The following is a 20982-nucleotide window of genomic DNA, read 5'->3' on the forward strand; positions in this document are numbered from 1 at the left end:
TGAGAGAACTGAGGCACCAAGAGTAATAATACTAATACTAATACTACTACTACTACTACTACTACTACTACTACTAATAATGGTATTTGTTAAGCACTTACTATGTGCCAAGAACTGTTTTAAGCGCTGGGTGATTCAGGTTGTCCCACTTGGGACTCACAGTCTCATCCCCATTTTTGCCCATGAGGGAACTGAGGCACCGAGAATAATAATAATAATAATAATAATAATAATAATAATAATAATAATGGTATTTGTTAAGCACTTACTATGTGCCAAGAACTGTTCTAAGCGCTGGGTGATTCAGGTTGTCCCACTTGGGGCTCACAGTCTTCATCCCTATTTTTACCCATGAGGGAACTGAGGCAGCGAGAATAATAATAATAATAATGATAATAATAATAATAATAATAATAATAGTATTTGTTAAGCACTTACTATGTGCCAAGAACTGTTCTAAGCGCTGGGTGATTCAGGTTGCCCCACTTGGGACTCACAGTCTTCATCCCCATTTTTACCCATGAGGGAACTGAGGCACCGAGAATAATAATCATAATAACGATAATTTGTTAAGCGCTTACTATATGCCAAGCACTGTTCTAAGTGTGGGGGTAGATACTTAGAACAGCGCTTGGCACATAGTAAGCGCTTAACAAATGCCATCATTATTATTATTATAATAAGGTCATCAGGTGGTCCCACATGGGGCTCACAGTCTTCATCCCCATTTTACAGAGGAAGTAATTGAGGCACAGAGAAGTGAAGTGGCTTGCCCAAAGTCACACAACAGACAGGTGGCGGAGCCGGGATTAGAACCCATGACCTCTGACTCCCAACCCCACGCTCTTTCCACTAAACCCTGCTGCTTCTTGGCGCTTAGTACAGTGCCTGGCACATAGTAAGCGCACAATAAATGTTGTTATTATTGTTCTCACACTCCTTCACTCACAAGGAACTCTGTCCAACACCATTGGCTTATAATAATAATAATAATGGCATTTGTTAAGCACTTACTACGTGCCAGGCACTGTTCTAAGCACTGGGGGTAGATACAAGGTAATCATGTTGTCCCACGTGGAGCTCACACTCTTAATCCCCATTTTACAGATGAGGGAACTGAGGCCCAGAGATGTTAAGTGGCTTGTCCAAAGTCACACAGCAGACAGGTGGCGGAGTTGGAATTAGAACCCACGACCTCCGACCCGCACTCTTTCCACTAAGCCACGCTGCTTCTTGGCGCTTAGAACAGTGCCTGGCACATAGTAAGTGCATAATAAGTGTTATTATTATTATTATTATTATTCTCACACTTCTTCTGGCGGCCTTTTTTTTTTTTAAAATGATATTTCTTAAACCCTTACTCTGGGTCAGGCACTGGGGTGGATACAAGATAATCGGGTTGGACACCATCCTCTCACCCCAAGTAGGGCTCACAGATTCAAACCCCATTTTCAGTGGAAAGAGCCCGGGCTTTGCAGTCAGAGGTCGTGGGTTCGAATCCTGGCTCTGCCACAAAATAATAATAATAATAATAATAATGGTATTTATTAAGCGCTTACTATGTGCAAAGCACTGTTTTAAGCGCTGGGGAGGTTACAAGGTGATCAGGTTGTCCCACGGGGGGCTCACAATTTTAATCCCCATTTTACAGATGAGGTAACTGAGGCACAGAGAAGTGAAGTGACTTGCCCAGAGTCACCCAGCTGACAACTGGCAGAGCTGGGGTTTGAACCCGTGACCTCTGACTCCAAAGCCCAGGCTCTTTCCACTAAGCCACGCTGCTTCTCACATGTCTGCTGCGTGACCTTGGGCAAGTCACTTCCCTTCTCTGAGCCTCAGTGAACTCCTCTGTAAAATGGGGATGAAGACTGTGAGCCCCACGTGGGACAACCTGATCACCTCGTACTCCCTCCCAGCGCTTAGAACAGTGCTTTGCACATAAGTAAGCGCTTAACAAATACCATTATTATTATTATTTTACAGGTGAAATAACCGAGGTGCAGAGAAGTGAAGTGACTTGCTCAAGGTCACACAGCAGACAAGTGGCGGGGGCGGGATTAAAACCCGGGTCCTTTCGATAGCCAGGCCCATGCTGTAGCCGCCAGGCCAAGATGCTTCCGCTGAATTTTGCCATCCTAAGGTGATATAACCAGAAATTTGGATCTGTCTTTGATATTTTACTGCCGGATCCATTTTGAGAAGCTAAGGTTTCAAACCAACACTGTTATTGTTGATGTTTTACTACTACAGATAGGCTTAAAAATGATACAGCATAAATTCCGGACCCGACTGCCTATCTAATGTATTCCCCATCTGTAATTTATTTTAATATAATAATAATTGGGGTATTTGTTAAGCGCTTACTGTGTGCCAGGCACCGTACTAAGCACTGGGGTGGATACAATACAAGCAAGTCGGGTTGGATGCAGTCCCTTGTCCCCCGTGGGGCTCACCACCGTATCAATCCCCATTTCACAGATGAAGTAACAGTGGCCCAGAGAAATCAAGCGACTTGCCCAAAGTCATTCATTCAGTCGTATTTATTGAGCGCTTCCTGCGTGCAGAGCACTGTACTAAGCGCTTGGGAAGTACAAGTGGGCAACGTATAGAGGCGGTCCCTCCCCAGCAACGGGCTCACGGTCTAGAAGGGGGAGACGGACAACAAAACGTGTGGACAGGTGTCAAGTCATCAGAATAAATAGAGGTAAAGCTAGATCAATCAATCAATCGTATTTATTGAGCGCTTACTGTGTGCAGAGCACTGGACTAAGCGCTTGGGAAGTACAAGTCGGCAACACATACAGTCCCTACCCAACAGCGGGCTCACAGTCTAGAAGGGGGAGACAGAGAACAAAACCAAACACACTAACAAAATAAAATAAATAGAATAGATATGTACAAGTAATAATAAGAATAATAATAATAATGGCATTTATTAAGCGCTTACTATGTGCAAAGCACTGTTCTAAGCGCTGGGGAGGCTACAAGATTATCAGGTTGTCCCTCATGGGGCTCACAGTCTCAGTCCCCATTTTACAGATGAGGTAACCGAGGCCCAGAGAAGCGAAGCGACTTGCCCAAAGTCACACAGCTGCCACTTGGCGGAGCGGGGATTTGAACCCAGGACCTCCGACTCCAAAGCCCGGGCTCTTTCCTACTGAGCCACGCTGCTCCTCTTATCCGGCTTATTTATCTTTATCTTATTCAGATAAATAAATAAATCTGCACATCTTTAACAAAATAAAAAGAATAGTAAATATGTGCAGGTAAAATAGACAGAGAAATAAATCTGTACCCACGTATGTACAGGTGCTGTGGGGAGGGGAAGGAGGTCGGGCGGGGGATCCAGCAGACGAGTGGTGAAGGCAGGATTAGAACCCATGACCTTCTGACTGTCAGGCCCAGGCTCTAGCCACTGTGCTATGCTGTCCGTCGCCCTCTGTAAACTGTAAGCCCTGTGTGGGCAGAGATACCGTCTGCCGACTCTAGTGTACTTTCCGCGGGTGCTCAGTAAGTATACAATAAATACCAGTGACCAAATTGCCTTTACTTCCTGCCGGTGCCTCCCACTTCTCCTGTTGTGCCTGGGTTTTTTCCACATTTGACCGTCCTCACCTGCTGCCCCATTTTCCTTTAAGCGTTAGTCGGTGGTATTTATCAAGCACTTACTGGTAATGGGAACAATTGTAATTTAAAGTTAAACTCGATAGTGTCATCATCGTCAGTCGTATTTATTGAGCGCTTACTACGTGCAGAGCACTGTACTAAGCGCTTGGGAAGTACAGATTGGCAACATCTAGAGACAGTCCCTACCCAACAGTGGGCTCACAGTCTAAAAGGGGGAGACAGAGAACAAAACCAAACGTACTAACAAAATAAAATAAATAGAATAGATATGTACAAATAAAATAGAGTAATAAATATGTACAAACATATATACATATATACAGGTGCTGTGGGGAAGGGAAGGAGGTAAGATAGTGTCGGTCTTACATTCATGTACATTTCATTGATTGTACGGATTTATTACTCTACTTATTTATTTTACTTGTACATAGCTATTCTATTGATTTTATTTTGTTAGTGTGTTTGGTTTTGTTCTCTGTCTCCCCCTTCTAGACTGTGAGCCCACTGTTGGGTAGGGACTGTCTCTATATGTTGCCAACTTGTCCCTCCCAAGCGCTTAGTCCAGTGCTGTGCACACAGTAAGCGCTCAATAAATATGATTGATTGATTGTACAGATTTATTACTCTATTTATTTTACTTGTACATAGCGAACCACTGTTGGGTAGGGACCATCTCTATGTGTTGCCAACTTGTCCTTCCCAAGCACTTAGTCCAGTGCTCTGCACACAGTAAGCGCTCAATAAATACGATTGATTGATTGATTGTACGGATTTATTACCCTACTTATTTATTTTACTTGTCCATAGCTATTCTATTTATTTTATTTTGTTAATATGTTTGGTTTTGTTCCCTGTCTCCCCTTTCTAGACTGCGAGCCCACTGTTGGGTAGGGCCCGTCTCTATGTGTTGCCAACTTGGACTTCCCAAGCACTTAGTCCAGTGCTCTGCACACAGTAAGCGCTCAATAAATACGATTGATTGATTGATTTCATTCATTCAATCAATCGCATTGAGTGCTTACTGCGTGCAAAGCCCTGTACTAAGCGCTTGAGTGAGTACAGTACATTTCCTATTTTAAGTCTCCAGGAGACGTAAAAGATTGAAAGAGGAGAACAGAATCTGTTTTGTCAGTGGTAATGTCCGATTAGGCCAAAAAGAGTACCTTATAACAAATCTTTCTCTTTTTTGGGTGAATAATATGCAGTTCTAAAAATCCTTTGAGTAAGATAAGTTTGTCAGCAATGAGGTATCAAAAAGAATGCATTTCTACCCATATTTTTGTGGGTTATGATATGACAACTTGGGTGTCCTGTGCAGTCGACTGTGAGCCCACTGTTGGGTAGAGACTGTCTCTATGTGTTGCCTACCTGTACTTCCCAAGCGCTTAGTACAGTGCTCTGCACACAGTAAGCGCTCAGTAAATACGATTGATTGATTGACTTACTGTACTAAGCGCGTGGGAGAGTGTAACACAACAGATTTGGTAGGCACCGTGCCTGCCCGCAAGGAACTTACCCGAGCTTTATAATGTCGTGGGGCAAATTAGAATACAAGCACCAGAAGAAAGGAATACAGACATTGCTTGGGAAGAGAAACGCATTGTTTGACAGAGGGGATTAAGGCCCGGTATCAAAGATTATTAATTCATTTAGAGATAGAAAACTCACGTAAAACTTATGGACACAAAAACTATCCTGCAGTTATATTGTATTTTATAGTAGTTGCCATTCACTCCTAAGTGTGCATTTCCTGCCTGATTCTCTGTATGACATTATGTAGGGCTCCTCATTCCCTCATTTATTCCCTCATTTATTGCTCTATTTATTTTACTTGTTCATATTTACTATTCTATTTATTTTATTAATGATGTGTATATAGCTATAATTCTATTTATATGGATGGTATTGACACCTGTCTACTTGTTTTGTTGTTTGGCTCCCCCTTCTAGACTGTGAGCCCGTTGTTGCCAACTTCAGTCAGTCAATCAATCAATCCATCGTATTTATTGAGTTGGCACAACTTGTACTTCCCAAGCGCTGAGTACAGTGCTCTGCACACAGTAAGCGCTCAATAAACACGATTGAATGAATGAATGTAGAACAGTTCATTTCGGCAAGGGAGTGAGGCGGAAGGTAGATTTTCATGTGGTTTTTCTTAGTGAAAATTTTGAGGAATATCTTGGAATTGTAAACAGTGGACCTTCTAGCAAATGGCAAATACACTTACTTTAGGACTTACTTTAGGATTTATTTTATTTATTTTATTTATTTATTTTATTTTATTTATTTATTTATTTTATTTTGTTTATTTTATTTTGTTAGTATGTTTGGTTTTGTTCTCTGTCTCCCCCTTTTAGACTGTGAGCCCAATGTTGGGTAGGGACTGTCTCTATATGTTGCCAACTTGTACTTCCCAAGCGCTTAGAACAGTGCTCTGCACATAGTAAGCGCTCAATAAATATGATTGATTGATTGATTGATTTAGGACCAGAAGTCTGTTTTCTCCCTGAATACAGTAAATGATGTCTGAAGCATGTTTGATTGACTCCAATTCGGATACTGCATTCTGCAGTTAGCATTCACGCAGAAGAATTAGACGCTTAATGCAATTTGGAAAGAGAGAAGGAAGATTATAGACTATTATAGATTATAGATTATCTTCTAGACTGTGAGCCCACTGTTGGGTAGGGACCGTCTCTGTGTGTTACCAACTGTACTTCCCAAGCGCTTAGTACAGTGCTCTGCACACAGTAAGCGCTCAATAAATACGATTGATTGATTATAGTACGGTTGTTTTGGTTTGTGACCATGTGAGCTCCCCTCTGGATTACGAGCCCCTGTGTGGCAGGGATCATGCATACCAACTCTGTTGTGTTGTACTCTTCTAAGCGCTCAGTACAGTGCCCTGTTCTCAGGAAGTGCTTGATGAATACCATCAACAGATTGATTGATTGGAGAGGGAAGGGTTGAAAATAGCTACAGGATCTTTTTGCTGCAGGACCTGGAGGATTCTGATTTCGTTACCGGTAGTAATCAGTCGATCAACCCGAGAGTAATGGGGGGCAAATTTCAGAAGGAAGAAGGTGACACCATTAAATTACTGATGTGTTTTTTGAAAATTATGGCCAGTTAGACAGCAGTGGACAGTTATGACATTTATTGAGCAACCACTTGGTGCAGCAGAAGTATGAGACATTTTCCTTGTCAACAAGAGGCTTACACTTTAGCAGGAAAAAAATATTTTTATGAGTTCTATAAGCATGCCATAACTGATCATATCTTAACATGTATGTTGCCAACTTGTACTTCCCAAGCGCGTAGTACAGTAAGCACTCAATAAATACGATTGAATGAATGAATGATCAGAATAAATGATTGACTGCAAAATTGATTATACAAATATACGTAAGTGTCAAGGAGGAGAATGAATAAGTCCGTAAATGCGAGGCGGGGGGGCTTTGGGTTGAAGTGACATACGGTGTTGGGAGTTAATCAAAGAAGGCTTGGTTTAGGAAGTTGGATTTTAGGAGGACTTTGGAAACAGGAAGAGCTTGATGTATCTTAATCTTGCTTAATCTTAGCTTAATCTTGATGTATTTGTGAGGGGAGTTCCAGGCTAGAGGAACAGCCTGAGCAAGGGGCAGGAGATGGGAGACTTGAGAGTGAGATCATTGTCAGTCGTATTTATTGAGCGCTTACTGTGTGCAGAGCACTGTACTAAGCGCTTGGGAAGTACAAATTGGCAACATAGAGAGACAGTCCCTACCCAACAGTGGGCTCACAGTCTAAGAGGGGGAGACAGAGAACAAAACCAAACATACTAACCAAATAAAATAAATAGAATAGATATGTACAAGTAAAATAAATAGAGTAATAAATATGTGCAAACATATATACATATCATCATCATCATCAATCGTATTTATTGAGCGCTTACTGTGTGCAGAGCACCGTACTAAGCGCTTGGGAAGTACAAGTTGGCAACATATAGAGACAGTCCCTACCTAACAGTGGGCTCACAGTCTAAAAGGGGGAGACAGAGAACAAAACCAAACATACTAACAAAATAAAATAAATAGAATAGATATGTACATGTAAAATAAATAAATAAATGGAGTAATAAATATGTACAAACATATACATATCAACATCATCATCATACATGTCATCATCATCATCTATTTCGAAGTGAGGCATGAAGAATGTGAGCTGAACTGTGGGGGAAGTGAGCCAATAGCCAGGATGGGGAAAGTTAGTGGGAGAGAATTGAATCCAGTTGTGAGAAGTTTTCGCTTTTTGTGGAGGAAAATTAAGCCCCTGGTGATATGGACTATTATTGTACTTGTTAAGCGCTTACTACATGCCAAGCACTGTACTAAGTGCTGGAGTAGGCACAAGTTAATCAGGTTGAACACAGTCCCTGCCCAACAAGGGGCTTCCAGTCTAATTAGGAGGATGGAAGGCACATCTGTAAAATGGGGATTAAGACTGTGAGCCCCGCGGGGGACAACCCGATCACCTTGTAATCTCCTCAGCGCTTAGAACAGTGCTTTGCACATAGTAAGCGCTTAACAAATACCATTATTATTATTATCTCCAAGAAGCCTTCCCTGTCTGAGCCCCCATTCCCCTTTTCCCACTCCCTTCCACATTGCCCTAATTTACTCCCTTTATTCATCTCCCCTCCCAGCCCCACAGCACTTACGCAAATATCTGTAATTTATTTATAATAATAACGATAATAATAATAATAATTGTGGTGTTTTAAGTGTTAACTGTGGGCCAGACACTGTACTAAAACCTTGGGTGAATACAAACAAATTGGGTTGAACATAGTCCCTGTCCCACGTGGGGCTCATAGTCTCAATCCCCATTTTACAGATGAGGAACCTGAGTCACAGGGAAGTGAAGTGACATGCCCAAGGTCATACAGCAGACAAGGGGCCAAGCTGGGATTAGAATCCATGACCTTCTGACTCCAGGCCTGTGCTCTATCCACTAGGCCATGCTGCTGTCATGCTATATACATAAATATATTTATATATGTACACTATATGCTCTATATGCTATATATATGCAGACACACATATATTTGCAACTGTATATTGTTTATATTGAAATGTGATACTTTTTTAAAAAAATAGGTAGTTGATTTTTCATTTTAATGATTGGTTGTTCTAGGGATTGAACAAAACAGCATTGGTCCAAGAACTTGGGAAGTACAAAACAAAGAATTGACTTGTTTCTTGCCCACAAGGAATTTACAGTGTATGTGCCAAGAACAGTGCTTGGCACATAGTAAGTGCTTAATTCCATTATTATTACTATAAGGCTTTGATGGTGGGGAGGGTCCCGTTTTCTGCCATACATGAAGGGGAAGGATGTGGATAAGTGGTCGGTGGTGAGATAGACTAGATCGAAGCACAGTAAGCAAGTTGGCCCCAGAGGAGCAAAGTGTGTGGGCTGGGCCGCAGAACTGCATCAAAATGAAAACAATTTGCATGTTAAATTCTTGTTATGAAATAGATTAAAAGTTAGTCCATAGTTTTGTCATTTCAGGGAATAAATAGCAATTGGTTTAAAGACATGCGTTGGAAGACATTATCACTGCCAGTAAATATCAGTCATGTAGTAGAGGTCTTAGAGATTAAGATCTGGGTCTCTAGTACGTGGTTTTTCGGTAACAATATATTTTTTCTCTGTAGTTTCAGGTGAAAGCAAAAGAAAAGCACTCTCAAATTTCATCAGTGGGTTGGATAACCCTGGGAGGAAAAATATTGACTGCGCACGATTTCGCTTTCAAATGTTCTAAGTGTAGTTAGGGAGGGGCTAATGAATCATGAGCAAAACAGTTTGTAAAACTGAAAACAGGATTTAGGAGGAAGTTACAGACATTCCTCCTCTGAGGTGAAAGACAAGATTCCTGCCGTTAGGGAGTTTACAATCCGTGGAGGAAAGAGTTTGGGGACAATTGTGCCATAGTCCCCTCATCTGTTAAATGGGGATTAATACTCTGAGCCCCAAGTGGGGCATGGATTATGTCAACCCAATGAGCTTGTATTTACCCCAGCAATTAGTGTAGTGCCTGGCACATAGGAAGTGCTTAACAAATACCACTAAGAGAAAGTTAAAAATGAAAGAATAGATATAAACTCAAGTAAAGGAATAACAGACATTAAAATAGGTAAAATTGAGTACCGAGGTGGCTGTTGGAACGACAAGAACTGGAAAGGATTAATCAGGAGCAGGTGACTTTTTAGAAAGGCTTTGAAAGAAAGGAGAAGCTGAGGAACATTCCGGTTGGGGAACATTCCTGGTTGGATGGAAAAGGGGAATTAGCAGTGGGTCGGAAGTAGGAATGAGGGACAGGAGAGACTCGATTCTTGATCATCGTGATCTGTACCTGTTGTATCTTCTTGTTGGTTAAGTACTTTGTCTTCCTCAAGAAATTCAGAGCTTTCATCATCTTGAAGATGGAGAGGATTAGGGGCATGTCGTAATCCTGTGGCATTGCTCAGTGCTTCATATGTAGAGAGGAAGCTGTGTGAAAATGTAAGCACTGTATCCTTTTCATTCCCATTAAATTTCGGCTGGTATGCTTTCAGGTGATGTGCCACTTTGTAATGTGCTCAGTAGTCGTAATGAGTGACATAGTTTCACATCTTAGTAGCATTTTGGGGGCTTTGTAAGACATTCATTCACTCAATCATATTTATTGAGCGCAGCGCTGTATGTAAACGTTTGGGAGTGTACAATACAACAACAAACAGGCACAGTCCCTGCCCACAACGAGCTCACAGTCTAATGGGGGAGACAGACATTGATATACAGACGTAGATAAATATATAAACAAATGACAGATACATACATGTGGGCTGTGGGGCTGGGAGGAAAGATGAACGAAGGAAGCAAGTTAGAGCGTTGCAGAAGGGAGTGGGGACATCATCTTTGAAAATAAAGAGGCCTATCCCAGAGAATATCGAAGTAGGGTTATATTCTCCACTGGCTTCCCTCCCTGTTGGATGGGGCTGCTTCCATCTTCCTTCCTCAGAGGTGCAGTGATGAGAGGTACAGGGCCACTTAGCTGCAGGAGTCTTTGGTTGGGTAGTGTTTTCCGAGCCTTGGATCTCTTTACTTTGGCACCTCCCTACTTGCTGTACATGTCTATTAATGGGATTTGTTTTGTCACGACGTGGGTTTCTATAAGCCTCTTTTGTTAGGGTCATGATCTACAGTAAGATGTTGATGCTTTCCTTGTTTTGCTGCAAGTAGTCCTTTAATCTGTGAGTCATTTTCCTAAAACCAGTCTTTGTGGCTTCAGCTAGCCGTGCCTGATGTTTTGATGGCTGCTTGGTAAACAGTATCACTGAGAAATGCCAACTTGCTGCAAGATGGCAGCTTGGAGACGGGGTTCTGTGTTGTTGTTGTTTTTTTCTTCTTTTTCCAGTGATATTTGTTAAGCGCTACTCTGCCAGTTACTGTACTAAGTGCTGGGGTAGATACAAGCTAATCAGGTTGGACCCAGTCCAAGTCCCACATGAGGCTCACAGTCTTAATCCCCATTTTACAGAATGTGGAAGTCCACACATACGTCTTCAGATTCCCTTCCAAACCCTGTCCTCTCCGTGACTTTCCCATCATTGTAGACGGCACCACAATCCTCTCACAAGCTTATAACCTTGACTCATCTCTCTCATTCAACCCATTGTCATCAAATCCTGTCAGCTCAACTTTCACGACCTCGCTAAAATCTGATCTCTCCTCTCCATCCCAACTGCCATCACATTAATCCGAGCCCCTATACTGTCCCACCTTTTCTACCGCATCTGCCTCCTCGTTGACCTCCTGCCTTCTGTCTCTCCTCCCTCCAGTCCAAACTTCACTCTGCTGCATGGATCAGTCCTTGTCTTTCCACTCCTCAAGAACCTTCATTGGTTGCCCATCCATGTCTCCGTCAGACAGAAACGCCTAATCATTGGCTTTAAAGCACTCCCAAAGATATTTCTCTAGCCTGACCGCTCTCCAGCTGTACAATCTTGCATTTCCTCTTACCTCCAGGACATTTCCATATGGTTGATGTCCTGTCAGAACCTTAAACTGAACAAAATTCAAACTGAACTATCAGCGTGCCTGAATTCATTCCTTCCAACTTCCCCAATGAAGCCTTGTGTGATGTCATCTTTGACTCTCACCGTCTTTTAATCCTCATATTGTCACTAAGTCCTGTCAGTTCTTTTTCATGGTATTTTTTTAAAGTGTTTTCTTTGTGCCAGGCACTGAACTGGGGTAGACACAGTCCATGTCCCACATGGGGCTCACAGTATTAATCCCCATTTTGCAGATGAGGTAACTGAGGACTAGAGAAGGGAAGCAGACAAGTGGCAGAGCTGGGATTTAGGAATCAGAAGACCTGGGTCCTCTGACTCCCAGAGCGGAGCTCTTCCCACCAGGCCATACTGCTTCTCTTCCTTTTTTTCCCCCTCTCTCTTTTCTTCTCCTCCGTTTATTCAGTCAATCAATCAATGGTATTAAATGCTTACTTTGTGCAGAATCCCGTACTAAGCTCTGGGGAAAGTATAATGCAGTAGAGTTGGTAAACACAATCCCTGCTCTTGAGGCATTTACAGTGTAGAGAGGAAGAAGGGCATAGAAATGCATTTCAAAAAGAGAAAATGGCAGGGTGTAAGAATTTATGCCAGAGTTCTTAGGGGCTGAGAGTGGGATCATCATCAGTCGTGTTTATTGAGCGCTTACTGTGTGCAGAGCACTGTACTAAGCGCTTGGGAAGTACAAGTTGGCAACATATAGAGACAGTCCCTACCCAGTAGTGGGCTCACAGTCTGAAAGATGAATAGGAAGCACTACCCTTAATTCTTATATGACCCATGTAATAGCCCTACCTCTTTTTTACTGTTGGAAAAATGTGGGGCAGTTCATTCATTCATTCAGTCGTATTTATTGAGCGCTTTCTGTGTGCCGAGCACGCCTGGAAACTACAATTCAGCAATAGAGACAGTCCCTGCCCACACAGGGCTTACACTTTAGAAAGGGGAAGACAGACATCAAAACAAGTAAACAGGCATCAGTATAAATAAATAAAATAACGGGTACGTACACATCAAAACAAGTATACAGGCATCAATATAAATAAATAGAATTATACACATGTACATAAATATATAAGTGCTGTGGGGTGGAGGGGAGAGCAAAGGGAGTGAGTTGAGGTGATCCAGCGGGAGGGGGGGAGCTGAGGAAAAGGGTGCAGTCTGGGAGGGCCTCTTGGAGGAGGTGGGCCTTCAGTAGGGCTTTGAAGGGGGAAGAGTGATCTTTTGGCGGATTTGAGGAGGGGAAGGCATTCCGGGCCAGAGGCAGGACGTGGGTCGACGGCGGGAAAGGTGAGACCGAGGCCCAGTGAGAAGGTTAGCGCCAGAAGAGCGGAGTGCGCGGGCAGGGCTGGAGAAGGAGAGAAGGGCGGCTCTGAGATGGTTGAGGTGGTCCTAGTGCCTGGATTCCCCCCAACAGCACCATCATCATCATCATCAATCATATTTATTGAGCGCTTACTATGTGCAGAGCACACAGCACTCCGTGGCATGAGCGATCTGATGGCGCTCCTTTCCGGAGAAGACCGGGATGCCAAAGTGGGAGCAGTTATGCAAGTGCGGTAATAATGGGGTACAAACTAAAATGTTAGAGGGAATCGACAATCAATTTTTAAAACTGTATCTAACACATAGCAAGGAATCGACAGTCAGTTTTAAAACTATATCTAACAGATAGCTAGGTCCCATACCTTTATCATCAGCCCATCCACTTTGCATCTTGTAGTGCTTATGCTTTCTAGCTGCTGAATTTTCCCTTTGTTTTTGACAGGAATAAAAGCAACAGTGCTTGATGACTGCAAGAAAGAAGGTGAATGGAAGGTAGAGTAAGCAGCTATTTGGCTTTTATAACTTCTGTAACTCTCTCTTTGTGATTTTAAAAGCATTTGACGTTAGCTAAAGCTGGGCATAAAATATGAAGCATTATATTCTATTTTTGAAATACTTAATTTGCTTAGGTAAAGCAGTGGGAAAAATAAATGTGTGAAAGGCATAAATCCCTATAATTGTGATTGTAATTATAGACAGTCGCTAAATAACTGCTTTAAACATTTCTGAATTTGCATTGTTTTTAGATAATGCTTTTAGATGAATTTACCACTAAACTCTTGGCATCATGCTGCAAAATGACAGATTTGCTGGCAGAGGGTATCACCGGTAAGTGTTTGTTACTGTTTTTGTGTGTTTGTTTTAGTCATTTGGACAGCAGAAAGTTGTACAGGGCAAAAGTCTCAACGGGCTCAAGAGGGATGTTGATCAAATCATGGGCTTCTAGAAGCAAAAATTGGGGGTGAAGGGAGGGAAGTGAAGCCCGTTCAGATGCTCCATCCCTAAATAGCGTGAGTTTTAAGACGGGCAACCGTGCCTCAAATTCGTCCACGTCTGCCACAGGCAGTCAGAATATTGGACAGGGTGGCATTTGGTCCGACCCAGAAATGGTGTTCAATAGGTTCTTGTTTTCCTTCTAATTGTGATAATTGTTAGTTTGTTTTATGGTATTTGTTAAGCGCTTACTGCGTGTCAAGCACTGTTCTAAGCGCTGGGGCAAATACAGGTTTACCAGGTCGGACACAGTCCTTGTCCCACATGGGGCCCACAGCTCTATGTATTCTAGGAAGGAGTAGGATTTCGTCCCCATTTTACAGTTGAGGCACAGAGAAATTAAGCGACTTGCCCAAGGTCACACAGAGCAAGCAATAGGCTGATCCAGGAGGAGAATTCAGGTCCTTTGACTCTCAGACTCGTGCCGCCCTGATTCTCAGTGCTGGTGTATCATCCCTGTCGCTGACCTCCTTGCCTCCTGTCTCTCCCCACTTCAGTACTTACTTCATCCTAAATCCTTGAGTTTGGAAAAAGGAATCACACTTGAGTCTTCTGGGTGACTCTCATCATTAAAGAACTGAAGTGGGGGGCGTCACCCGGCACACTGGAAAGGGAGTGGTGAAGGTCCTGGCTTCACCAAAAATACGAGGGGGTTGATTGCCACTACTTCCCAAGCACTTAGTACAGTGCTCTGCACCTAGTAAGCGCTCAATAAATACGATTGATTGATTGATTGATTGAGACAGTTCCATTTTTAGCCCCAACAACCAAGTGCTTCGGGTTGCCACTGCTCCATTTTCCCCACTTCTGCTTATATCAAGTGCTTATATAATAATAATAATAATGGCATTTGTTAGGCACCTACTATGTGCAAAGCACTGTTCTAAGTGCTGGGGGGATACAAGGTGATCAGGTTGTCCCACAGAGGGCTCACAGTCTTAATCTCCATTTTACAGATGAGGTCTGCTGTGTGACCCCAGGCAAGGCACTTCACCTCTCTGTTCCCTCATGTGTAAAATGAGGATTAAGACTGTGAGCCCCGTGTGGGACACGACAGCCCCCCGAGCGCTTAGAACAGTCTTTGGCTTTTTTATTTTATTTTGTGAGTATGTTTGGTTTCGTTGTCTGTCTCCCCCTTTTAGACTGTGAGCCCACTGTTGGGTAGGGACTGTCTCTAGATGTTGCCAACTTGGACTTCCCAAGCGCTTAGTGTGCAGTGTTCTGCACACAGTAAGCGCTCAATAAATACGATTGATTGATTGATTGATCCTGCTACTCACGTCGTTCTTCTGAAGAAAGTTCAGTCCAAATCTTTCCTCTCCTTAAGAACCTCCAGTAGTTATCCACCTCTTCATTAAACAGAAACTCCTTTACCATCGGCGTTAAAGCACTCAGCTTCCCCACTCCTACCTAAACTTGATAATTCCTGATTGCAACCCGTCCACACACTTTCCTCCTCTAATGCCAACGTACTCACTGTACCCTGATGTCGTCTGTCTCACCGCTTACCCCTTGTCCATGTCCTCCTCCTGGCCTGCAACTCCCTGTCCCTTTTCATATCTGACAAACCACCGCTCTCCCACCTTTAAAGCCTTATCAAAAACACACCTCCTCCAAGAGCCCTCATTTCCCCCTCTTCTCCCTTCTGCATCCCCTATGCATTTGGATCTGTATCCTTTACAGATCCTTTACAGCAGCGTGGCTCAGTGGAAAGAGCCCGGGCTTTGGAGTCAGAGGTCATGGGTTCAAATCCCGGCTCCGCCAATTGTCAGCTCTGTGACTTCGGGCAAGTCACTTCACTTCTCTGTGCCTCAGTTACCTCATCTGTAAAATGGAGATTAAGACTGTGAGCCCCCCGTGGGACAACCTGATCACCTTGTATCCCCCCAGCGCTTAGAACAGTGCTTTGCACATAGTAAGTGCCTAATAAATGCCATTATTATTATATAAGCACTTGATATTCGCCCACCCTCAGCCCCACAGCACTTATGTACGTACCCGTAATTTATTTTAATGCCTCTCTATCCCTCTAGACTGTAAACTTGTGGGCAGGGATCTAGTCTACCAACTCAATCAATCGATCGTATTTATTGAGCGCTTACTGTGTGCAGAGCACTGTACTAAGCGCTTGGGAAGTACAAGTTGGCAACATATAGAGACAGTCCCTACCCAACAGTGGGCTCACAGTCTAAAAGTGGAGTCTAAATGGAGTCACAACTCCATTGCGTTGTACTCTCCCAAATGCTCTTAGTTCAGTGCTCTCCACACAGTAAGCCCTCGGTATTCATTCAGTTCATTCATTCGTATTTATTGAGCACTTACTCTGTGCAAAGCACTGTACTAAGCATTTGGAGCACTTTACTAAGTGCTGTTCACTATTGACTGAAGAGAAAAGGAAAAGAAAGATAAGACACTTGAGACAGAGCCTGGTACTCTTACTGCCCTCTGCTTGACCTCTAGATTGTAAGCTTGTTGTGGGCAGAAGTGCTGTTCACCATTGATTGAGTGCTTTGCTCATAATAAGCGCTTAATAAATGCCATCATTATTATTATTATTATTATTATTATTATTATTGAAGAGAGAAGGAAAAGAAAGATAAGAAGACACTTGAGACAGAGCCTGGTACTCTAAACTGCCCTCTGCTTGACCTCTAGATTGTAAGCTTGTTGTGGGCAGGGAATGCATCTGTTATATTGTTGTACTGTAATTTCCCAAGCACTTAGTATAGTGCTCTGCCCACCGTAAATGCTCGATAAATACGATTGACACTGGTGTGTGTGCATATGTTTCAACACCCCCGCCCTCCCCCACCCCAGCCTCCTTCAGCACAAGCCTGTATGTGTGGTTTTAGCACGTCCTGACCCGTAATTTACTTATTATCCGACCCGTATTCTCTTATTATCCAGATGCACCCAGCTATCACTGCTTACAGCTTTATTCTTATAATTCCTCCTCAAAAATCCTGGAGATGTGATTTCAGAAGGTCTATAAAGTGTTACGAGTATGCTTTGAAAATACGTTGCAATATTTTCTCATCTCACCGTGGTATTAAACTCGGTTCTGTTTTCGGTTGACGTTGCAACCGTGTTTTCGTAATTGTCTCCAGTTCATCAAGAGTTGGAAAGTTCTGCTTTTACACTTTCCTTGTAGGGCCTTTTTTCCCCTAAGTTCTCCTCATCCCTCTTTAGTAAAGGTGTTACCAATACTTTATAGTTATGGTTCTTACATGTTTTTTCTAAGGTTCTGGTCTGAGCTTCATTGCAAAATTCCTCAATGACATTGGTCCAGAGAGTGGAGCAGGGGGACCCAGATTCAAATGTCCCCATCCTAAATTTGTGGATTTTTTTCCCCCCAAACTGTACCTCTTAGGCATCAATCCCTATTGCATTTAATTACAGTATGTAGGTCTAGTTTTTAAATTGCCTAGGACCCTTTGAATAATTGTCCTGCTTTCCAGAAAGTTGGCCACATACGTGAGCATGTTCTCCCTGTTCTTCCTCAGCTAGTATTTATGGCAGTTGTTTTCCCTGCCTTGATTAGTTGCCCCGCATTTGTCCCTGTTACAGCTCATCCTGTTTGTAACTGGCTCACTCTTCCAGCTTGTCAAGGTTGTTTCTAATTTTGTTCTGCGCTTTCCCAGCTGGCCTAGTCAAGTTGGTGCCAATAGGAGCTGTAATGACTGCTTTGTTTTCCATCACCCCGTCATTAATGAAAATACGAGGAATTGCTGGGCGTCTCAAAATCTTGACTTTCCCTCCTCTCTTCCTGCCCATCTATACCTGTTTTTCCCCACTTGTTGAAGGCCTTCTTAGCTCACTTTCTAGGGCTCTTGGTGCCCCTTCTCCTTGCTTTTTTCCCTTCTTACCGTGGACTCTGACTTGTCAGACACACTCTGTTAAGGTTTCTGCTCTCCTCCTTCCTTTGCTTCCCTCCCTGCTGCTGGCCCCCTGAATTAATTCTTTCCTTCTGCCCTGCAGCTGGTAGGAGGTGTGACCAAAGTCCCCATAATCCTGCATTACAAATGTTGAAGCAGCCTCATCTTTGGCAATGCTGAAAATGGAACATTTGATAATAATAATAAAAATAATAATAATAAAAATAATAATAATAATAATGGCATTTATTAAGCGCTTACTATGTGCCAAGCACTGTTCTAAGCACTGATGTTCAATATGAAATATGGGAAATACATTCGTATGTATATACGTATGTGTGTATATATATATATATGTATATATATATATATATATATAGCTGAAAATGGAACATTTGATGCTCAATATGAAATATTGGAAATACATTTACATATATATTTACATATACATATATACACATAATATATGTAAAGGTATTTCCCATATTTCATATTGAGCATCAAATGTTCCATTTTCAGTGATATTTTCATTTCATTTTCATTTTCAGCGATATTATTTAGAGCCCTCACACACACACACACACATACATATATATATATATGTATGAGCATATATATATGTATATATACACATATATACATATGTGTGTGTGTGTGTGTGTGTGTGTGTGTGTGTGTGTGAGGGCTCTCTAAATAATATCTGTAGTAGGTGCCCAGGGAATCAATCAATCCATAAGTAAGTGGGTTCTTCCTCCTGCAGATTGAGGACATTTATTTATTTATTTGCTTATTGTATTTATGAAGTGCTTACCATGTGCCATAGTGCTTGTATAGATGCAAGATGATCAGGTTGGACATAGTCCATGTCCCATATGGGGCTCACAGTTTTAATCCCCATTTTACACGAAGTGAAGTGACTTGCCCAAGGTCACACAGCAAACAAGTGGTGGAGTCAGGATTAGAACCCAGGTCTTCTGACTCTCAGGCTCGTGCTCTTTCCTCTAGACCACGCTGCTTCTCAGAAAAAAATTTTTCTCGGAAAAGTTTTCTTTAGAAAAATTCATTGTGGAAATTAAGTTGTTCCATAGATAACATATTCAACAATTTTTGTTGTTTGTAGCATATAAGGAAAAGGAAAATAATCCCACCTTTTTTTGGAGAACATTCAAGATAAATAGGAAAGTAACCAACTATAAACTCTAAAAAAAAATTTGGAACCGTTTTAATGTTTATGTTTAACCTTTTTTACCCATGCATTTTCACATCTTTTTTTCGTACAACAATAGAGCAGTGTGATTTGGGCAACAGCCATGGAAACACTTGATAGTAAATAAACAATGGGAACTGAAATAGTAACACTATTTAGGCTGTCCAATATAAACAATGTGAATTTTTGATTTTCATCTGAAATTAAAACCAGTGTTGGGGGGAAAAAAATTGCCAGAGACTTTGGATAAGATTATTGTAGTTCATTTAATACAGCAAGTCACATACCTTTTTACGTTAGCAGGTTGAGGTGAAAATTTTTCTGTACTTTATTCATCTGAGGTGTGAAGTGTGAGTGGAGGAAGGTGAAGGATGGAAATAATTAGTGTGAGTGGAGGAAGGTCAAGGATGGAAATAGTTAATTAGTGTGAGTGGAGGAAGGTGAAGGATGGAAATACTTAGTTAAGTGTGAGTGGAGGAAGGTGAAGGATGGAAATACTTAATAAGTGTGAGTGGAGGAAAGTGAAGGGTGGAAATACTTAGTTAATAAGTATTAACTTATTAGGTGAAGTATTAACTTCACTTTCCTCCACTCACACTTCACACCTTAGATGAATAAAGTACAGAAAAATTTTCACTTCAACCTGCTAAAGTAAATAGGTATGTGACTTGCTGTATTAAATGAACTACGCTAATCTTATCTAAAGTCTCTGGCAATTTTTTTTTCCCCAACACTGGTTTTAATTCCAGATGCAAATTAAAAATTCAACATGGAAGACAGCTGTTTTTTCTGTTAAATGTCTTCCATGCTTGTTAGCCGACTAAACGTTTGGAACACAATTGGTGTTTCTAGGATCTTTGACAGTGACCCGTTATTGAGAAGTAGTTTTGCTGACTTACAGTGATTAGTGAGAAAAGATTTGAAAGTCAAAGTCAAAGAATGTAAAACATAGCCTACAAAGTAGTTTGAGTTAATTAAAAGTTGAGTAATATAGTTTTTATATCCATATTGGCCTGACATTTTTTGCTTGTCTTTTCTTTGTTCTTTGTGCTGTTTGCTTTTGCTACCCTTATTTTCTGGGTTTCCCTAATCAATTCAAACAGCCACTTTAATTCTCGCTCCCCGGGTTAGACTTAACGTAGCAGTGCAGATTCCAAAGCAGCATTTTTAAATAGGGTAGATTAGCATGGCTCAGTGGAAAGAGCCCGGGCTTTGGAGTCAGAGGTCATGGGTTCAAATCCCGGCCCCGCCAATTGTCAGCTGTGTGACTTTGGCCAAGTCACTTCACTTTTCTGTGCCTCAGTTACCTCATCTGTAAAATGGGAATTAAGAGGTCATGGGTTCAGGTCTCGGCTCCGCCAATTGCCAGCTGTGTGACTTTGGCCAAGTCACTTCACTTTTCTGTGCCTCAGTTACCTCATCTGTAAAATGGGAATTAAGACTGTGAGCCCCCCGACCGTGGGACAACCTGATCGCCTTTAACCTCCCCAGCGCTTAGAATAGTGCTTTGCACGTAGTAAGCACTTAATAAATGCCATTATTATTATTATTCGTTGAATCAATCACATTTATTGATTGCTTACTGTGTGCAAAGTACTGTACTAAGCGCCTGGGAGAGTACAGTACAACAATAACCATTCCCTGCCTATAATGAGCTTAGGGCTAGTAAGGGGAGACAGGGATAAAGGGAGCAAGTCAGGGCGATGCAGAAAGGAGTGGGAGAAGAGGAAAGGGCCGAGGCTTAGTCAGGGAAGACCTCTTTGAATGTAGTAGCTGATTCAAGCAGAGCCCAGAATGCAGCGCAGAGAAGGGCATAAAAATAATAATAACAGTTATAATAGTAGCTTGC

At 42.1% G+C, this 20982-nt stretch overlaps 1 protein-coding gene across 3 annotated transcripts in view; it reads left to right on the forward strand.

The window, feature by feature from the left end:
• The window catches only part of STXBP3 (syntaxin binding protein 3), an 88961-nt gene that overhangs the window by 5059 nt on the left and 62920 nt on the right, over positions 1-20982 (forward strand). The window contains exons 2-3 of one of the 3 annotated variants that reach the window (XM_038745276.1): positions 13501-13539; positions 13805-13886. In XM_038745276.1, coding sequence (XP_038601204.1) covers positions 13522-13539; positions 13805-13886 — 100 coding nt within the window. In that variant the 5' untranslated portion in view covers positions 13501-13521. Of the gene's footprint in view, positions 1-13500; positions 13551-13804; positions 13887-20982 lie in introns of those variants that run through there. The other 2 variants (XM_038745275.1, XM_038745277.1) reach the window with 2 other exon arrangements.

Source organism: Tachyglossus aculeatus, chromosome 4 (genome assembly GCF_015852505.1).
Source record: "Tachyglossus aculeatus isolate mTacAcu1 chromosome 4, mTacAcu1.pri, whole genome shotgun sequence".
Taxonomy (NCBI): domain Eukaryota; kingdom Metazoa; phylum Chordata; class Mammalia; order Monotremata; family Tachyglossidae; genus Tachyglossus; species Tachyglossus aculeatus.